This window comes from Hipposideros armiger, unplaced genomic scaffold (genome assembly GCF_001890085.2).
Source record: "Hipposideros armiger isolate ML-2016 unplaced genomic scaffold, ASM189008v1 scaffold_321, whole genome shotgun sequence".
In the NCBI taxonomy this organism is placed as follows: Eukaryota; Metazoa; Chordata; class Mammalia; order Chiroptera; family Hipposideridae; genus Hipposideros; species Hipposideros armiger.
In genome coordinates this window covers 1,220,208-1,240,743 of record NW_017731671.1, presented here as the reverse complement: position 1 = coordinate 1,240,743, position 20,536 = coordinate 1,220,208, and the positions used below count along the sequence as shown (strand labels likewise).

Sequence of the window (20,536 nt, the reverse complement as noted above, 5' to 3'; positions counted from 1 at the left end):
CGTATATACATGTATGTACACCCTGTATGTGCACACAGCCCCCACTTGCATCTCTCTTAATAGGATGGCTCACAGTCAGCTCATATTCAGCATGCCCCAATCGGAACATGGTCGCTCCCATGCTGTTCCCAGCTTACTCCTGTTCCCCTGTCTGAGAGTGTTAATAGCACAACCATTCACCCAATCACCCCATTTTGTTCTTCGGAATGGCCTCTTGTTTGCTACTAGAGTGATCTTGTAAAAATGCAGTTCTAGTTATTTTTCAGTTCCCAGTGTAATAATTGATTTCAGGCAGAGATCATCAGTAGATGCTAAAACCATTAGGTAAATAGTGGTTAGGGAACAGGATTCTCACATAGCCTCAAAATGTTACCCCACAGATTACATATTAATTACAAGGGGCGAAATGCTCCGGTGTCACCTTTCAAATTTTTAGCACTGTCAGTGGTTGGACACCATATTATGTGCCTCCTGATATTAAGAAGTACACATCACCTGTGTAGTCTTCTTGCCAAAAAGATTTTACCTAAATCCAATCATGAGGAAACATTGAAAATACAGGACATTTTTTCTGCGAGACACCTGGCTTAGATACTTAATTCAGTGTCATGAAAAACAGAAAAGGTAGGAATCCTGTTCTAAACTGTGGACTCAGGAGCCCTCAACCAAATGTGGTGACTCCTGATTAAATCTTTGATTGAGGAGGGAGAATACAAACAGCTATGAAAGACATTTTGTGGGCATCTGAGGAATTGAGATGTGGCCTGTAGATTATATTATTGAATTAATCTTAATTTTCGTATGTGTGATAAAGGTATTTTAGTTATGTAAGAGAATGTCTTTATTCTTAAGAAATGCACGCTGAAGAATTTAGGGATGAAATGTGATTGTTGTCTACAATTTACTTTCAAGTGATTTCATAAACAAAACAATAAAATGTGTGCGTGCCTGTGTGCAAATGAGAGAGATAAATATGGCTAAAAGATAGATAACTGGTGAATCTAGGTCAGAGTTATAAGCCTGTTCATTATTTGTTCTTTTGGTGTTTTGGAGGGTTTGGAAAGTTCAAACTTAAAAAGGGGATGCAGGAAGGAAAGCATGTGAGCGCAGGCATGGCGGTGAAATGAACAACTCCAGTTGCCAGTTTGTTCTTCTGCTCCTTTATTTATTGTTTTACATAAAACATCAACTTAGGGCTGGCCAAGCGGCGTGTTGGTTAAGAGTTGGCTTGGGACGCCAGCTCTGAGCAGCAGGGCCCCGGTTCAGATCCCACATGAGGGCCAGTGATGCTGCGCCCTCTACAGCTAAGATGCTGAACAACAGCTTGACCTAGAGCTGGGCTGCCGTGAGTCGCCAGCAGTGGCGTAGGCTGCAGCCCCATCTGCAGTGGGCTGCCATGCTACCGTGAGTGGCTGGCAGCCAATGTGAGCTGCCAAGAGCTGCTGTGAGCAGCCATCCAGTGGCCGGCAACCGATCTGCCTCACCTGGGAAGAGCACAATGATAATATCAACATGGGCCAATGAAGTGCCATCCTCCACAACTAGACCAAAAAACAAAAGAACAGCAACTTATCTGTTCCCTTTCCCCGGTTCTTCAACGCTGTTCTCTTCCCCCAATTTCCCAATAAAATCTTTAAAAAAATAAAAACCATCAAGTTAAAAAGAACTTCCCAACCCGCTCCATGCAGTTCTGATTATGTCATTCTCCTGGTTAATGTGGTGGCTACATGTTGATCTCAAGAGACAATTCTTAATAGCCCTTGAAAAATATGCCACTTCCTTCCAGTCTCCATGGTTTGTGATGAGAAATCTGCCGTCATGCAAACTTTTTTTTTTCCTCTGGCTGCTTTCAAGTTTTTTTCTGTCTTTAGTTTTCAGAAGTTGAATCATGATGTTTAATCATGATGTATCCTGGCATGTATTTCTTTGGGTTTATCTTGTTTGGGGTTTGCTCAGCTTTTTGAATCGACAGTTTCCAGAATCTACAGACTTAATTCTCTTGCCAAATTTGGGAAATTTTCAGCCATTCATTTATTTAAGTGCTTTTTTCAATGTACCTTCTTTTTTCTCTTCTTCCAGGGCTTAGATGACATGTTAGATTTTTTGTGTGTTTTTGTGGGTGAGGGTGATCCCCTGTCATTGGCTATGGTGAAAGTCCTGACTCTTCACAAGCCCTCCCCTGAATCACTTCAGGGAAGGGAAAGAGGTGCCTAGGCTCCCCGCTTGGCCTCCACTTATTCCTTCGGTGGGGGGTGGTAAGGAGATTTGTTACTGGCTATTGAAAATGAAAGCCCCAGCTTTCTACTTGGCTTTTTTTTTTTTTTTTAAGATTTTACTGGGAAATTGGGGAAGGGGAACAGACAAGTTGTTGTCTTTCAGTCTTAGTTGTGGAGGGTGCAGCTAGCTCAGCTCCAAGTCCAGTCACCATCCGGCTGCCCATCGGCAGCTTGCGGCAGCTCAACTCAAGGTGCCGTGTTCAATCTTAGTTGTGGGGGGCGCAGCCCATCATCCCATGCGGGAGTCGAACCGTCAACCTTGTTGTTAGGAGCATGTGCTCTCACCAGCTGAGCCATCCTGCCACCTGTTGGCAGCTCAGCTCAGGCGCAGCTCACTGGCCCATGTGGGAATCAACCCTGTTGCTCAGAGTTCGCGCTCCTAACCAACTGAGCCACTCGGCTGGCTCCCTACTTGGCCTTTTTTTGACACTACCCTGGCAGGGGTATTGGGGTGCTTCATTACAGCCTTGCAAGGGTGGAAAGCCAGACTCCCCAGTTGGCCTTTCCTAGTGGGAGTTGGGGTAAGGTGACTTTTTTTTTTGGTAGTGTCTGGCTGTGAATAGAACAATTATTGTCTAAAATATTTGTGTGGTGGTAGACGGCCCTTTTCCTGGCCCTTTGGCTAGTGAGGAGCCTTTGCTGGGGCTTTTTCTGTCCGTCTCTGTTGGCATTTCCAGGTTGTTGACGTCTTCCGCTCCAAGTCTGGGATGTATGAGACAGAAGGAAACCCAGGGAACTTGGCACTGTATTGTTCTTCGGGTCCCAAGGGCCCTAGCCAGTCCGCCTTCTCTCCACTTTCAGAACCTGCTTGTGTTTGTTTTAAGTAAAATGGGCACAGTTTTTACTTGTACCTGGTGGGAGGAATGGAGAAAAGTATGTCTCTCTGTCTTCCCAGGTGTAGAAGTCCCTGCAGTAGCACATTAAAGCTCTTCATGGGCTGAGCTCTGCCTCCCCGTCCAGCCCCATCGTCCCCACAAGAACGCCTTGGTCCAGCCATATTAGACTACTTGTAGCTCCTTGAACTTGTTGTGCTCTTTCATACCTTCCTGGTCTTGCCGTTCCTCAGTCTTACTCTCCTGTCCATCTGTGGTGTGTCTATTCTGTTCATTTGGGTTTTCCTTGTATAATCTATCTGGACAGTTCACACACTCTTTCCTCAAGCTGAATTTTGCCTCTTCTGTCCTATGTAGCACTACCTCTAAAATTACCTCTAAAATTATACTTCCATCTTGTATTGTAATTATTTGTCTTTTTCCCTATCTGGTCCATGAGCTGCCTTTGAGGGCTGGGACGCCATTCTGTATCCTTGTTCTCTGTAACTAGCATAGTACAGAGGATCTTCCAATAACGTCCTTTCGTTCAGCGTCATTTTGTTATAATGTTGAGATGCCAAAGGAAGTTTTGTTTATATCAATTAGCCTATGGCAAAATTGGTTTCCTGATCCATTGTTTTACTTAAAGTTGCAGAACCTATTGACCATGTTAAGTGAAGACTTACTGTAGTTACTTAAAAGTTTATTGGATGGATGGATGGATGGATGGATGGATATATTTCTCGTTGCCCACCTGGGTAGTTAAATATGTTTAACTACCACTAATGGACTGTGCATGTGTACGCCCTTTGCTTCTGCAGTGGAAGAGGAAACCCAGCAGGCTTGCCTCAAAGAAGGTCTCCTTGGGCTATGGCACTCCCTTGATCCCAGTTAGCTGTCCTGTGTTCCTAGCGTTTGAGTTCCCCTGGACACAGAATTGGTGGTGAGCTTCGGGCATAGGATCTTATTGAAGATGAGAACCGTTATTTTTATTATGTCAGCGCCTCATAAAGTAACATTCAGTCAGACCCAGGCACCTAATATTTCTTAATGATAATGATGAGGTAATGAGTCTTGATGGTTAATTGCTATCATTCCTTGCTGAGACCCATTTTCAGAAGTGCTTTGTGGATCCTAGACTTTCACTTGCCTTCGTGTTTAAGTAAACCTGGGGCTCGTGATGGAAAAGTGCTGTTTAATGTCCTAAATTAATGTGATAGGTTGGTTTGTAAGGGTCCCCATACTTACTCCTTCAGGCTAGATTAAATCAAGTCTGCCTGATTCCAGTACTTGTAAACCACAAAGCATGTAGATGCAGCTGTGAGCTGTCCCTTGGAAGTGGATGACAGTGCAGTTGACCTTCCATATCTGCGGGTTCTGCATCTCTGCATTCAGCTAACCTCGGACCAAAAATGTACAGGGAAACGATTTTATGTGGTTGCTGATGTGAACAGTGTGGACAGGCCTACGATGGTGCGTCTGTACTGAACATGTACAGACTTTTTCTTGTCATTATTTCCTAAACAATACAATGCAACAGCTGTTTATATGGCATTTACATTGTATTAGGTATTGAAAGTAATCTAGAGATTATTTCAAGTATTTGGGAGGATGGCGTGGGTGACATGCAAATGTTGTGCCATTTTATGTAAGGGCCTTGAGCATCCGCCTGGTTGGTATCTGCAGCAAGTCCTGGAACCAATCTTCCGCGGATACTGAGGGATGACTATATTTTTAAAAAGAAACTTGAAACAATTTTTCCCTTTTTAGTTCACAGTGACCTCATTTAAATAATGCAGCCAGTGTGTGAGGGGAGAAGAAAATGGGTGCTGGAGAGATGGAACAGAATATTAATTGGTGGTTATAGCCAGCCAGGGGTGGGACCCACATTTAGAACTGAAACTGTGATTAGGGACGCCACACCTCTTAGCCACTTCTGTTCATTTGACTTCTGTGGGGAGCTTGGTGGCTGCATGCTTCCCCTGTTCACGCAGAGCTGTCCATTTCCAGCAGAACTAGCTCCCGGGAGGTGGGAGTGGAGGAACAAGAACTGCCCTCCGGCACCAAAAATGTGTATTCTTATAAATGACATACGCAGCTCTGGGGTTTGCACTGGTCTTTGGGGGCCTCTCTTTCAGAGACTGTCTTCTAGGAGTTTCTGGGAAAATGAGATTTCTGAGTGAGTAATATCCTGGCTCCTCAGGCAGAGCCGTTAAGGCAGCAAGGAGGAAGGCGATGGAGGTCCGAGATGAATGCAGCCCTCCTGGTCAGACACATTTATGGGCGTAACTTTGAGTCTTCGGATTTTCCACAACTAGCAGAAGCCTGGACTTTAAAACCTGTTGTGCTTTGCTGGGCCTCCTTGTGTCTCATTTCCTCAGCGTGGAAGCTTGAGGTGACTGCCATTTGCGCCTATGTCAAGAAAGCCCAGGGCTTACCTTTATCACCCCTACATCTCCTCCTACCCCCCACAATCGTGGCTTTTAACAAAGCTGATTGGACACGCATCAGGGTGCCCTCTTGACCCCACACCCCAGTGTACTGTGAGCACTGGCCGCCCCAGCTCCAGCCTCTCCCCAAATGAACCCGAGAAGCGTCCTACAGGAGCCTTGACAGAACCCGGAAGGGAGAGGGGTCATTGCCCCCTCCCCCTTCCACCTGTTAGAATTAGCTGTTGAAACTGCTGAACTTGCTCTGAGAGAGCAGAATTAGAAATGGGGAAAGAGCTGCACAAAGGGAGTGGGCTGGTCAAGGACTGAGAGAAACCAACACACTTGTCCACAAAGGTTCGGATGAAGGAAGAAAGGGAAACAGGATCGGACCTGGGTGGGGTGCAGCACTCGATGACGGCCTCACAGGTTGCTGCGGCGTTAGCTTCACCATGCCACCAGGGCTGTTAGAGAATTCAGTGGGATTCTAACGTTGTGATGAACTGAAACTGTCTTTTGTGATTGGTAATTATTGTTCTGCATTCTGTTCTTGGTCCTCGTTTCTGGCTCTCTTGACCAGGCCTGAGCAGATAATGAATGAATGCGCCTGGTCTTCTCGTTCCCTCGCAGCTCATCTCCTACTATCAGTGCTGAAGGCTGCCCCTTAAGTTCCTCGGCGAGCCCCAGGTCACACCACGGCTTTGTGTGCCTGTGGTCACTTTGCACCCCTCTTCCGAGCCTTCCTTACCCCATTTGTGCACAGTGCTTTGGTGAGCTGACCTTTCCCCAGGGCCTGCACACATCTGAGCAGTGTGTATAGGTGAAGCCCCCGTGTCTGCCCACCCAGTAGGGTCCTTCTCTGCTTTTTGAAGAAGTTAAGAAACCAGCCCCGAGAAGTGGGAAGAACTCTGACTGGTGGGGGTGAGACAGAGTTAGGGTGTAATCCTAAGTTTGCCTCTTGCTAGCCTTTCCAGCCCTCTCTGAGCCTCCCCTTATCTGTAACATGGAGTATTGCCTACCACATGGAACCTTGAGGAGTATGCAAGTATCTAGAACAGTGCCTGCCACCTGAGTAGGCATTCAGTAGGTATCAGTCTCTTCCTTGCTATTACCTGAAAACTTCCTTAACTCAGCAGACCCAAAACAGGACCTCATAGACACTACAGCCAGTTTACCTGTCACTTGTCCCCATTCGTGGCACATCATCCTTGTTGTACAGGAACATGATCCTCTCTTCCATCAAGAAATTCTGTGCTTTGTGAGTTGTTTTTCCAGGAGTTGGATTTGTGCCTTAGCTGACCCTGGGATAGCTGACGTAGGTTGTTGAGGTAGCAAGCCAGCCAGGGTTTTATACAGATAATGTGTGGCTGTGGGTCAGAAACGAACTGGCCTGTGTGGGATCAAATCCATGATTCAGCCCACACACTGCGTTTGATGACAGCACCACTTGCTTCAGAGCACTTTCACTCTCATTTGGTTCTTGCGAGGGTTCTGGGAGGTTGGCAGAAGAAGAAGAAAATGAGACCCCAAAACAGTCACCAGTAGTAATTGGTGGAACCCAGGACAATGCCTTGATTTTCTGTGAAGCTTTGAACCCATCTGAGAGCTACAGTTCTGGCTGTTCAAATGAAAGTATAGAGCCCTACCACAGTATCCTCTAGTTTTCCTGTCACTGGTACACTTTGTATCCATCTCTTGTAGAATATTCATTAATTCGTTGAATGAATTATGTGCTGGGTGCTGTAGGCACTGGAGATAACTATCAGAAGTGAAAGAAATAGACAAAACCCCTGCCATGCCGGGACGGAGCTTTGCCTAACAGTAGGAGGCTGAGAGTAACAAGAAAGATGTGCTGTTAGTGTAGAGAATGTCAGCAGTGGAGAGAACTAAGGCAGAAAGGAAGCTGGGCTGGGGTGGGGCGGACACTGCGTTTTCTCTTTGATTCTTTGTACTTATTGTCTCATCCAGGTGATAAGCCCTCTGAGAGAGAGCAAGGCTGTGTGTCATTCCACGCTGGCTCCTCATGCCTGCATCTCAGGGCTTTGGAGACTGACTTTGGAGTTGAACCAGCCTTACCCAGTAGAAGCAGATGCAGGGGCTGTCTGCTTACCCACTGAGACGCCTGGGACCTCCCCAGATCAGAGCTAGGGTAGCCTGGAGGTGCCCTGGGAGCTTGGGGAGGGAGCCTGTGCTGGTTTTTCTTAGAGATCATTTGTTAAACTTAGAGCACCCCCTGCTGTTAGAAGATGGGGTGGGCTCTCAACTGATCTTTTAAAATGATAGTTTCTTTTTTATGCTAAGATTTAAATTTTTTAATTTTATCTTTAAGTACTACTGAGGCATTTGGAACTTTCTTCTGAGACTGCCGTTGCTGAGGCCCAGCCCGCCCAGGGTTGGGATGGAGGGAGGAAGTACAAAGGCCTAGGCAGGATAGGGTCCTATCTGTGCTCTTGCTACTTTTAGCATCTCCTTACCCATGCGCTCCTACCACAGTCAGCAGCCCAGCAAAAGTTATCTCCTCGTATAGTTTCACAGCTGTTCTGAAATTCTAGGGCAGCAGAAGTGAAACTGACCACTGTCTTGTACATTTCTCTCTTAATGCTGTTGTTCCTTACTTGAAGTGAGTCAGGCCTTTCGCCCTCTTCTCCTCAGGATGTCTGAACTCATCATTTGTCCCTGTAGTCGAGTTTTTGACACAAAATTCTCTTAACGATGCCACATTTGTAGAGGGCCCTGTTTTGGTCTCCCAACCCACAGCTGAGTTGAGAGCTGTGGTCCCAGTGGTGGTGACCTCAGAATCAAGCTGAGCTCTTGACAGGGGCTGCAGTGAGCTCTTCTTGTCAGCCGCTGGGTGTGTGTGTGCACCAGGGTCAAACATACACTCACCATGAAGTTCCTTTAGTCCTCAGAGATGAAATTCAAGTTAATTTTAGCAGCACTATTTTTATATCAGCTAACTGAAGAGGGAAATGGCACCCAACTAGACAGGTCTTTTTTGTTTACCTGCCCCATTCAGTTTGGTCACTTCGTGATTTCTCACGAGGTTAAAGAAGTTAGGTGGCCCGGACATGCCACTCGGCTCCCCCTGTGTCCCATGTCTCCCTGAGAGTAAGGCGATGGTTGACCGATCAACGAGGATCATGTAGCTAACAGTCCAGTTAGTGGGTCCAGGGTATTTTTTAGGGTTACATTCTGTGGGTTCGCTTTATAGAACCCAAGCTTAGGGCGGTGACTACTGCGTTAGGAACAAAGGAACCCAAATTGTTCTAATGGGGTAGCTGAACCGGAAAGATGCATACTCAGGTGCCATTTTCTTCTTCATTGCAGCTGATATTAATAGTACTACTACAATTAAGATGCCTTCTCCATAGTAAATTGTAGCAGAAAACATTAGCTTCACTAATAAAGTAATTCTTTTATGATTCTTCTCCCAACAGCTTTGAAAAGTCCAGCTGCGTTTCATGAGCAGAGGAGGAGCTTGGAGCGGGCCAGGGTAAGGCGCTGCACTCTTCTCACGGACCTCCAGAGCCCCTTGCACTGCTGCTAATATTCCTTCCAGTCTAGCGTGCCTCCAGGGCCAGCCCTTGCCTCACAGTTCTAGATAGAAAGCTCTGTCTTTTCCACGGCATCCCTACCCCAGCCATCTCCCATCGTGATGATACGGAACATGATCCGAATGAGTTTTCTCCTTACTCCATTTAAGGGTATGTAGCGATCACTGATCCCCCTCCCGTTGCTTTGGACACCACTATTTTCCCGTCTTTAATTCCACTTAACCTCTTGTGATTGTTCGGACATGAACACCAGCCATGGAAAAGCCTGCTGAGTGCTGGGCCCTCCAGGTCGGTGGCTGCACTGCCCACACCTCCCCAGAACGGGTGTCTTGGGGGGCCAGAAATCCCACTTGTCTCCATGTGCCCTGAGCAACCAGTGTCCACCTGAGGCTGTGGAGGCAGGAGCCGGGCCCCCCCTTTGAGCCCAGGTTCATGGGGAGCACCTGGCTTGCCGCCTGTCCGCCATCAGTTTCAGTTCCCTCAGGGCCCTCAGGGGGATCGAGCCTGTTGCCCATTGTGGGCAGAGATGGGGAAGTCGCCCAAACACGCTTCCCCTCCACCCCCTTCACTTTGTCTCTCACGCAAAAGACAAGGAAGAGAACCTCGTAAGGGGAGGAGCATGGGCCATGGTGCCCTAAGATCCACAGTGCTTTCCGAGACCAAAATACAGTAAAACCCTTGGATTGCAAGTGCCTTGGTTTGCGAGTGTTCCACAAGACGAGCACATATTTCTAATACATTTTAATGTGGTAAATGAGTGATGTCTTGCAATATGAGTAGTTTGTTTTCCGGAACAAATTATGCTCACAAACCAAGGTATTAGTGTATTTACCTCCAACACTTTCCTTACTGTCTTCTCTTTTTATTTTTTGAAGTTTTGTAGGATAGTCGTGATTGATCTTAGAGTGAAGGGGAAGAACGAGGTCCTGGGCCCTGGGGAACACAGCGCACTGTGCCCCTGGCAGCGCTGGAGAATACAGCGGGGAGGCGCGGGGCGGCCTTGCCTGCGCCCCTGCCCGTTTGTCAGGCCTGGCGCCATTTCCTGGACGCTTCTCAAGCAGGCAGGGAGCAAATATGAACCAATTAGAAGAGCTGCTATTTTATTGAGCACTTTTACATGTGAAATTATATCATTTTCTTGTTTATATTCAAACCGGCTCTTAGGAATTAGATGTTATCTTCATTTTATGGCTGCACCTAAGAGAGATTAGCTAACTTGTCCAGCTAGTAAGTGGCACACTTGGGACGCAGACCTTGGCCTGTGGACGCTAGGTGCTTTCTTAGTCAACACTGTATTCTGCCTTGGCCTTGGCTGTTGCCCAGAGTTTCAGGTGGCTTAGAAAATACGTCTCCCTGGGATGTCTGTGAAGACCCGCAGTGCCCAATGCCTGTTCTACCGTCTCCTGCAGTAGCCCAGGCAACTCTCCTGCCCACTGCAGGTGGGGTGATAGGCCCAGAGTGCATGGCCACTTTAAGCCATCTTCTGGGGGGCTCAGAGCCACCCCAGGGCTAGGCCAGGGCAGGGCAGGACCCGGCCTTTACTTTCTACAGGCAGTGTGCTCCGATATTTTATTTTCTCTTTCTACTGTGCCCTGCCCCCCCGCTTCTTGTCCTGTGCTGCTCTTGAACCACTAATGGTTTTGACCTGTGGTTTGAATAATTCTGATGCACAGGTTAAGAGCACAGGCTCTGGGGTCAGACAGGTTGGGGGTCACATACATTATAACATGAGCGCCAGGCAGTGGGGCTGGTTGCGGGACTGTTGAAATGGTTTAGTTTGCCTGGAGTCTCAGAAATGCGGAAATGAGGACATTGGACTTTAAGGAACTAGAGCTATGACACCATATATCAAAATTAGTGTTCTATTTGGCAGTCATTCAAAATGAATGGAAAAGTGCTCATGAGATCATGCAGAGTTTTTGAAACAAGATATAAAGTTGTATTCAGTGTGATTACAGTTTTGCAAAATTAAACTTGTCTTCTGCATGGAAGAATGATTAGAAACAAATATCCCAAAATACTAATAGTGGATGATTAAAATTTTTTATTGTTTTACTTTGTAATTTTCCACTTTTTCTTTGATGAACATACATTACTTTTATGACAGTAAAAGTAATAGATTTTTAAAAAATAGTAGTCCATCCTCAGAATGACAGATGGTCTTGACAGTGGGTGGTGCCCTTGGCAGGTGCAGCTGGAGGTGCCCTCCCTAGGCCTCGCCTCAGAACCCAGTAGTCTCCAGGCTGAGATCATGGGGGCTGCCGAGGTGACCAACAACCACAGCCACTTTTCGGTCCTGGATGTGCCATAAGCTTGTGACTGGATTTGAGAGCTTGTTGGTGTGTTTTATTCTACAGACGGAGGACTATCTGAAACGGAAGATTCGCTCCCGGCCGGAGAGATCGGAGCTGGTTAGGATGCATATTTTGGAAGGTGTGTTAGACGGGAAACGCTGCTTCATCTAAGCCCTTGTTCTCACTGTGTGTTCACCACGTCACCACCCACATCTCTTCCCTCTTTCTTATCACTCCCATTTCTGTCGGCAGTGGGTAAGCCAGAGCCTTAACACAGTAAAACAGCAGCGCTGTGGTCGCCACCACTCGTTTTTGGGAATTCCCAAAGAAGCACAGTCACATTCTGTTGGTTTAGCGGACCTTTCTCCCCTGTGGCCATGCGGTGGCCCTGGCTCTCATCATCCCTCACTCTAAAATCCTTTCCTTCAAAATCTGTTTTAAAAATGCATTTGCTTTCCCAGTCATTCATTCATCCATTCATTCATTCACTCACTTAGCATTTACTAGAGCACTTTGATGTACAGGTTAGATCACCCTAGACATACTCTGCCTGGCCCAGGGCACACTCCTTCCCACATTCTGATAAAGGAAAGATTTTGGCTGCCAAAAACAGTGTGAATCTATCCATTTTTTATTTTGTTTTGAACCCTCTTTGGGGTTAGAAGACAACTTTGCTGGCCTCAGTCCCACGTTTTGCAGAGAAAGACACTGAGGCCCAGAGCAGGGAGGAGAATTGCCCTAACACAGCAAGCTTGAGAGAGAGCAGAGACCACTCCAACATGTGGTCTCCTTTCACTCTGTAGCTCCACCTCCGGGAGTCCTCTGGGCTGGCCTGGGCATGGTGGCCATTGTGTGTGACCACACACGGCCCGCAGTGGGGGCCCTCCTTCTGTCCTTGTGAAACTTTCAGCTGGACCACCCTTCTCTGCCTGGGATGCGCTTTGCATTCTGATGGTCTGCTGCTTCCCCGGAGGGAAGGAGAGCTGCTCTGGAGCCCCCAGGGCAGAGCCAGGGCCATTCCTACATTCTCCTGCACTCTGTTCTCTCCCGTGGGCAGAGACCTCGGCTGAGCCTTCCCTCCAGGCCAAGCAGTTGAAGCTGAAGAGAGCCAGACTGGCCGATGACCTCAACGAGAAGATTGCACAGAGGCCTGGCCCCATGGAGCTGGTGGAGAAGAACATCCTGCCTGTGGAGTCCAGCTTGAAAGAAGCCATCATAGGTGAGGAGGCCCTAACCACCAGGTGGCCCACAGGCCAGACGCAGGGGAGGCCTTCCGGCTTCCTGCTCTTTGACTTCCTGCCGAGACCTGGGGCCTGAGACGCAGGAAGCAGGAGCCTGATAAACAGGTTATATTGGCGTGGGACAGTGCCACGGCCGCAGGGATCCACACCATGCCAAAATAACTAACTAAATAGCAGTGAGACATCTGTCCACCTTCATGTCTGTAACTCGGGCTTATTCTTCTCTCACAGGGTAGGTAGATGTGAGGACCGATGTGTATGAACGTGCGGATATGCCAGAAGTTAGAAATCTGTAACTTACTGTTGCTTTCTGTTAGTGAAATCTCTTCTTGGAACCTGGCACTTTCCACAGATATTTCACTCTGCAAATATTGATTGATCCAAGCAGTGTGCTAGGCGTTAGGACCACAGCCCCACAAGGCAGACCAGGTCCCTGTCTTTACAGAGCTCATGTCTGGGAGCGGATACAGGCAGGTAAATTGGGGGTACACACAGAGAGACCCCCCCAACCTGGCCCTGACAGGGGGTGCAGTGTCAGAGGAGGCGACGGTGAAGGCTGGGGCTACAGGATGAGTAGGAATTAAAGTGTGTGCAGGGAAGAGAGCCGTGTGGATGAGAGCTGCAAGAAGGGTGTGAAGGTGGGCGGCGGGCGGTGGGCCAAGTCCAGGACGGGCAGGCCTGTGTGCCACCTTCAGGTATTGGGGACACGGTCCCCCTAGATTTTGGTAATCTAGGTACTGACGTGTCTCCTTTGCTGCCGTGGGCCCATGACCTGGACCCGGGCAGGGCCGTGCATTCTTGCTATCAGGAGGTAGCTGAGCCTTCAGGGTGAGAAGGCTCACGTGCTCCTACCATAGCTAGTTAGCTCTTTGGGCAGGATTCAAGGGAATCTTTGAGCCCCAGCATGGCAGTTTGGGCCCTGAGCCCTGCGTCAGAGGAGACTGTGGTTTCTAGGGCTTCATCTGCACTGTAGGAGGTGGTGTGACAGTGCAGGAAGCAGCCACCATGCCAGAGGCTGGCACACCTGGGGCCCCTAACAGCTCTTTTAATTGACCGCTTTGCCCTGCCCTCCATCCCGCCTCATCTCAGGGTTTTCCTACCCAGATCTTCACCACGTTCCACAACAGCCTGTAGTTCCAGGCCAGTGTTTGGGCCCAGGTCAGTTCTGGCCTCTCCAGCCAGCCAAAATCTGATAAATGTTTGCTGAGAGTTGGCAATGTGCCAGGCCCCTTGTGACGTCCTGCAGTTACAGAGATGAACAAACTGTGATGCTGCCCTCAAAGAATTTAGTCTGACAGGTAAAGACTGATGTATAAACAGTGATTTTTGAGCCTGGCTCCCGAGAAGATGCCAGCCTTGTGTAGCAGAAAGGCCACAGCCCTATGACATTGTAACTGAGTCACCTGGCTTCCGGGTCTAAGAGCCGGCACCGTCCTTGGTGCCTGGGGAGACTCATGGAGGGGCTGCTGCTGTTAGCAGTAACATTCATTACAGACCAGCTGGCAGCTGCCGTAGTGGGCAACACACAGTAACGGGGAGGGGGTGTCAGGTGCAGCGGGTATGTGGCTAAAACGCGCTTCTCCCAGGAACGGGATGGTCACAGGAGCTGGGGAAGTGACACGGCACATTGGGGGTCAGCCTGAAGGTGGAATCAGTCTGCCACATGGAGAAGTATGGAAGGAGGAGGGAGATGAGACCGTTCTCAGTCGCAGGGCATGGGAGGGGACTTTCCAGGCCACTTGGTCTCCCACAGTCACTTGCACACACTCACACCCTTTCCTTCAGGCCACCCCAGTTGACCTGTAAGATTAATGCCATGGCCCCCTCCTCCAGGAAGTCTTCACTGAGCGTCTCCCCAGTGTCCCCTTGGCATCAGCATTTCCCTCTAGCATAGCATTTACCATACTCCAAGGTGACTGGACCATAAACTCCCAGAGGGCAGGGACCCTGTCTGTACCTCCACCTCCTGCACCTGTCCCACACTTGGCCACAATAGAGAGAAACAGGCTCTGCAGTGGCCCTGGCTGCACTGGTCCTTGGGCTTCTGCAGTGGGGCCAGCAGCTCCCTTGGTTTTGGATGGACCTGGGGTGGCACTCCATCATGTGGCTACTGTCCCATAGCAGGTCCCCTCGTTGGGAGTAAGAGATCATGGGAGAAAATCTAGATGTGTGATTGTCATGAGGTCCACGGTGGTCAGCGACCTGCATTCCCTCCGTGCACTGCACGCACGCCTCTGCTAGGAGGAGAGGGAGGTGTGAGCCAGCCCAGGGATGGGCACCCCTGGCTCCATCACCATAGTCGGCTGTGGAGGGACACACTCAGAGGCTTCCTTCCCAGGTCTCGGCAGGGGGAGAGCCTCAGGTCATGGCCCTGGAGGGGAAGAGTCTGCTGGGAGAGTTACCGGCTTTTTCTTGTTCCTTTTCTGTGGTCTTCCCACCACAGCACATTCCCCCAGGTGTGGCCAGCAGCCACCTCAGTGCCGTGGCCACGGCCTGGTTCCTCCTGTGTGCACAGCAGGCCTGTGCAGACCTCTTTCCCCGACAGAGCTGAGGCGGGCTTGTGACATGGACCTTTAGAAATACCCTCCTTGCCTCTGTTACCAACTGTCCTTCTCTCTGTGTCCGGGGATTTCCACACCAGGACCCCGCTCCTTCTGCCTCTCCCTCCCAGCCTGGCCCCAGCTGGTCCCAGGAGCACCTCGGGCCATCTCGGCCCAGGGCGGGGAGGGCGGTTGTAGCCAGCAGGATGGGTTTTCTTCTGGTGGCCTTGGGTCTCTGGGAGTCACTGGCCACTAATGGGAGGTCACCATACTTCCAATGGGCCTGTTTCGCCTGTTCCCTTTTCCGAGAGGCCTTTGGGGAGTTAAGACCGCCCAGGGGAGGAGCTGTACTCCCAAGGCTGTTACCTGCACTCAAGTCCCTCTTTGCAGGCCCAGAGCCCTCACTGCAGGGCCCACAAGCTGCTGAGGGGAGACAGGGGTTTTGTGCAGCATGGCATGGCAATAAAGTCCCTCTAACAGCAGGGAGACTGAGAGGGAGAGGTCGGCAGGCCGAGGGAGGCAGGGAAGAGAGAACTTGACTTTGAAGACTGAACACGGTGGGGAGTTGAAAGCAAGAGGTTAAAGGTCAGGCCTTCTCTTGCATAGGGGAGCGCTTTGGGCCTTGTAGGACTCTTCCCAGCCTTTGTCCAGGGCCATGAGGAGCTTTCCCAGAGCTCTTTTGGACCCAGAGGCAGGTTGGCTGCTAGTCCCCCTTCTCCTGTCTGCCCAGCCGGCTGGGGCCTGGGGCGCAGGGACCGAAGGAATCAAAGGGGCTGAGGGGTGGGCACCTGCTGGGACAGCCTCTGGCCCTCCATGGGGCCGGACGTGAACTCTCACGCTGGCTTTGGCTTTCAGTGGGCCAGGTTAATTACCCGAAAGTGGCGGACAGCTCTTCCTTTGATGAGGACAGCAGCGATGCCTTATCCCCTGAGCAGCCCGCCAGCCACGAGTCCCAGGGCTCCGTGCCATCACCCCTGGAAGCCCGAGTCAGCGAGCCACTACCCAGTGCCACCTCTGTATCCCCCACTCAGGTGAGCTGGCCGCTCCGCATGCTCCCCCTGTGCCCAGGGGCCCCAGACCTGCTGGAGCTGCGCATCGTGAGGTCCCTGCTCAGGGCAGGCGGGACGGGGACATGGACAGCGGCTGCCCTGGTGGCTTGGGAGCTGGCTGCTTGAGTCCTGGTGGTGGGGAGAGAAGGGAGATGGCAGCGGACCCCCCATTTCAGCCAGCCTCAGCCAGTCTGGTCCCAGGTGGAGGACACTGGGCTGCCTGTGTTAGAGGCGGAGCCTCCCTGACCCGCCCCATGTCCACTTGCTCAGGACAGCCCGCTTTTCCGGTGTTCAGTTCCTTTCCTAGTTCCCTCCTCCCCCTGCCACCCTGGGAGTGCTCTTCTCATTGCCCTGGTCTTTGCCCCTCGTTGGCCTCTGACAGGGATGGTGTCCGAGGAAGTGATTGCCCCCCACCTCCGGGCAGGGCAGGGCTGGGATGCACTGCCACCTGGAGATGGCCACGCCCTCTGGAGCAGCCAGAAAAGGAGGGTGTGCTCACTTCCCCGTCTCTCCCAGGTTGTGTCTCAACTCCCAGTGGGCCCAGATTCCGGAGAAACGCTTTTCCTGGCAGAGCAGCCACTTCTTCCGCCGAGCCTCCCCAACGGAACTGCGGTCCCCACTGCCAAGCCCACCCCCACACTCATCAAGGTACCCTTCTCCAGCTGACCGCCCTCCCTTCCCCGCGCCCCTCCGAGCCCTGCCATGACTTCACCCCAGTGTGGGGACAGCTGCAGGGGACGGGGATATATATCTCCTCCCCCCTGGTCAGGGCCCAGCAAAAGTCTCTGGGGTGATGGAGTGCCTTCTCTTCTCTCCGAGGACTCTGGCTGTCAGTCATAGCCACCGTTTACTGAGCACAGTGTGCTGGGCTCTGGAACGGGCTTCCAGGCCCGATTACGGCTCTCCCCGTGGAAACATGCCCACCCATCTTTCTGGGTCACTGACAACCTTGTGAGGCAGTGAAGAACCCTGTTCTACAAATGACAAAACTGAGAAGTGAAGTGATGGGTGTTTGTGTTTATTCTCCAAGGCCCGACCTGAAATACCTGAAGGGGCAGTGGGTATACCGTCCACCCCACGAGGCACCTGTTGGGGACCTCGTGTGGGGGACAGTGTGCTGGGCACCAGGAGCTGCTGCCCGGCCCTGCCTGTCCTGCAGGGCCTCCTGCCTCCGGGGTCTCTGGGACCCTAGCCTGCGCTTGTCCTTCCCGCGCCCACTGGCTTCCCTGTCTGGTCTTGGTCTCCAGCCCCGCCGCACAGACACACCTGTCCCCAGCCAGCAGTCTCACCATCCGTGGGCCCTCCGGCTGTGGCTCATAGCCTGGGGGCTGGCCAGCCTCCTGTTCGCTCACCTTAGCTCAGCCCTTGCTGTGCTTCTGGTGTTGCCTGTTCACGGAGCCCCCTGATGGCCTCCTGTGTGGGCCCTGCCCCCAGGCCTGCCCCTCTTGCGCCTTTGAGGCCCTGATGCTCACAGGAAGCTTCGTGGCTTCCCCCAGTCCCGGAGGAAGCCCAGCGCCCTCTGCCTGGTCAACTGTGCTCTGCAGGCTCCAGGCTGCTGCCTCATCAGTGGGCGCCTCTCTCGCCCCTGTGGGCTATTCCTGACTGGCCACAGATGTCAAAGGTTTTCTCCCAAAATTCCTCCCTCAGACTTGTTCCTTGTCATATGAGAGAATAGCGTACGTGTATTTGTCTGCACTTCCTCTTCTCTGGGTAGCGTCTCAGCCTCTGTGGGCTGGCTCCGCAGCCCCGCGTCGGCCTCTGACCCCTCTGGGTCATGCGTCTCTCCTGATTTCCCTCCCCTTCCTTTTCGGCTGCTCTTCCCCTGGCTCCTCCTCCTTGCTCCCCCACAGTGGGGTGCTCCCCAGGCCCAGCCCTTGGCCTCCTGTCCCGCCTCCATCCCTTGCAGCTCTACTGCTCTGTCCCTTGGAGCTCTGCCACCCGCAGCCTTGCTCTGGGTCCTCTCTGTGGGCCGATTTCTGTGCACTCGGGTCTCCGCAGTTCCCTGCCGCCCCCCTCTTTCCATACTCCTAGCCAAACCAGACCTCTTCCTGCCTTCCATGAAGGGACACCATTGTCACAGTCACCAAAGCTCAGAACCATAAACCTGAACTGCTCACCCGCCACGTGCTCCTCGTCCCTTCTTCCTCTAGTCGGTCACCTCCACCCAAACCTGTGCACCAGTCTCCACGGCCACTTGGTGGAAGCCTCACTAATCCCACATCTAGTCTCCCCCGTCTCAGACGCGTAGGCTCCCCACAGTCCTGCCTGGCACTGCCCTGCTGACTCTGGCCCGTGTCCAGCTCCACCCTTCCTGACCCACAGATGGGCCTCCCACGTGGGACCCGCTGGCCCTTCTCGGTCTGCCTGCTCCTCGCTGAGGCCCAGTGGGAGGAATCCCTGTGTGCCAGCTGAGGGTCTTTGGAGCCCACTTGGTGAAGGACCAAGGGCTTTTGGAGTCCTGGGTTTGGCTCCTAGCTTCTCACACGGTGACATCAAGCCACGGTGCAACCTTGGGCAAAGTGACTGACTGCTCTGAGCCTGTTTCTTCATTTTCGGGTAGACTCGCTAGTTCCTGCCCATGCAGGGTTTCTGCAGGTCTGTGTGACATGGTCTTTGTAAAGTACCTGGTGTGGATGGCACAGCCTCCAAAACCAGCTTTTTGCCTTCTTGTCCTGTGCACCTTTGCTCAGGGTGACAGTGGCATCTGCATTTGGCTGATTTTCCCTCCAGCCTAGAAGCTGCCCCCCTGTCAGCCTTGCCCCCTCCTTTGGACGCTTCTGGGCACTGATGAGGCCTCTACTTTTGGAAGAGGTGCAGTCCAGTAGGGGAGAGTAGAGCTGGGCAGGGCGGGTGACGGTGCCTCCTTGGAAGTCACTCCCGTTGTGGTGGGAGGGCCACCAGCCTCCCGCGTGGGGGCCTCACTATGAGAAGCCCCAGACTGCCCCCTGACGTGCCCTCCGTCTCCCGTGCCCTCAGCAAAGCCAACCCAAGTCTGCCAGTGAGAAGTCGCAGCGCAGCAAGAAAGCCAAGGAGCTGAAGCCAAAGGTGAAGAAGCTCAAGTACCACCAGTACATCCCCCCGGACCAAAAGCAGGACAAGGGGGCGCCTCCCATGGACTCCTCCTACGCCAAGATCCTGCAGCAGCAGCAGCTCTTCCTGCAGCTGCAGATCCTGAACCAGCAGCAGCAGCAGCACTACAACTACCAGACCATCCTGCCCGCCCCGCCCAAGTAGGAGCCCGCCCCTCCTCGCCCCATCCTTCCCCACCCCTCCCAAGTAGGAGCCGGCCCCGCCCCACCTGTCCCACTGTAGGCACCCCAACATGGACACAGGCCAGGTCTGGGGTGCCTGAGCCCCAGTCTTCAAGGATCCTTTGGTCTGGATCCTGCAAGAGTGGTTCCCAGGCGGGGCCTGTACACTGGGCCCTCTTCCCACGCCCATCTCTCCTCAGCCCTGCAGAGGCCTAGGGGAGGCTCCACTGGTGCTCATTTCTGCCCTTTCTTCTCAGGCCAGCAGGTGAGGCTCTGGGAAGCAGCGGGCCACCCCCCATGCGCAGCCTCTCCACCACCAGCTCTAGCTCCAGCCCGGGCGCCTCTGGTCCCAGTGCCAGCGCACGTCAGAACAGCACTTCGCTGCCCGGCAAGCCGGGAGCCCTGCCTGCCAACCTAGACGACATGAAGGTAGGTGGTATTCCTAAGGTGCTGTTTTTAGGTCAGGCAGCCTGCCCAGGACCCACGGTCATGAAAGGCAGAGCAGAGCTCCAGTCTGGTCTCCTCCAGCTCTGAGGCCTGTCTGGCCCTGGTCATCTGTAACATCAGCCTCATCCTCATGGTCATTACCGTTAACACCGTCAGCCAGCATCTGTCCAGGGGCTTGGGGCTTGTGAAGCCCTTGTCTACCTCTTATCTTCTTGGCCTCGCGGTGCGATTTGAGAAACTGGGTGCTCCGCCCACTGAAGGGTGAGCTAGTGCAGGTGTCTTGGGAGATCTGCCCGTGGAGGAGCTGGGCTTCAGACTGGGGGTTATCCACTCTAACACCCCCACCTTTTCCACTCTGCCAGTCTGCTGGGCAGATGCTGAGCCTGCCTGGGAAGGGAGTGGCCCGTTCTCAGGGCAGACTGCTCGAGTCCTGGGGCCTGAGTGGGGGGTGGCATACCTGGGGTCTGGCCTGTTTTCTGTGCCCTTATTAGAAGATGCAGTGGACCAAATTCTCCCTGGAGTTTGTCCTCTGAACCAGGATGGCCCCTCCTGAGTCATGGCCTGATGCCAGCAAAACACAGCTCTCACTGGGGCATTTGGGCACAGGCTTCAGGGTCCATCAGATCTGGATATAACTCCTGAC

At 52.1% G+C, this 20,536-nt stretch overlaps 1 protein-coding gene across 3 annotated transcripts in view; it reads left to right on the top strand.

Annotated features, from left to right (window-relative positions):
• Positions 1-20,536, top strand: part of MRTFA (myocardin related transcription factor A) — a 100,702-nt gene that overhangs the window by 70,285 nt on the left and 9,881 nt on the right. For all 3 annotated transcript variants that reach the window (XM_019660585.1, XM_019660588.1, XM_019660586.1), the window contains exons 3-9: positions 8,955-9,010; positions 11,429-11,504; positions 12,423-12,584; positions 16,002-16,177; positions 16,712-16,843; positions 19,172-19,425; positions 19,704-19,875. In XM_019660585.1, coding sequence (XP_019516130.1) covers positions 8,955-9,010; positions 11,429-11,504; positions 12,423-12,584; positions 16,002-16,177; positions 16,712-16,843; positions 19,172-19,425; positions 19,704-19,875 — 1,028 coding nt within the window. The remainder of the gene's footprint in view (positions 1-8,954; positions 9,011-11,428; positions 11,505-12,422; positions 12,585-16,001; positions 16,178-16,711; positions 16,844-19,171; positions 19,426-19,703; positions 19,876-20,536) is intronic.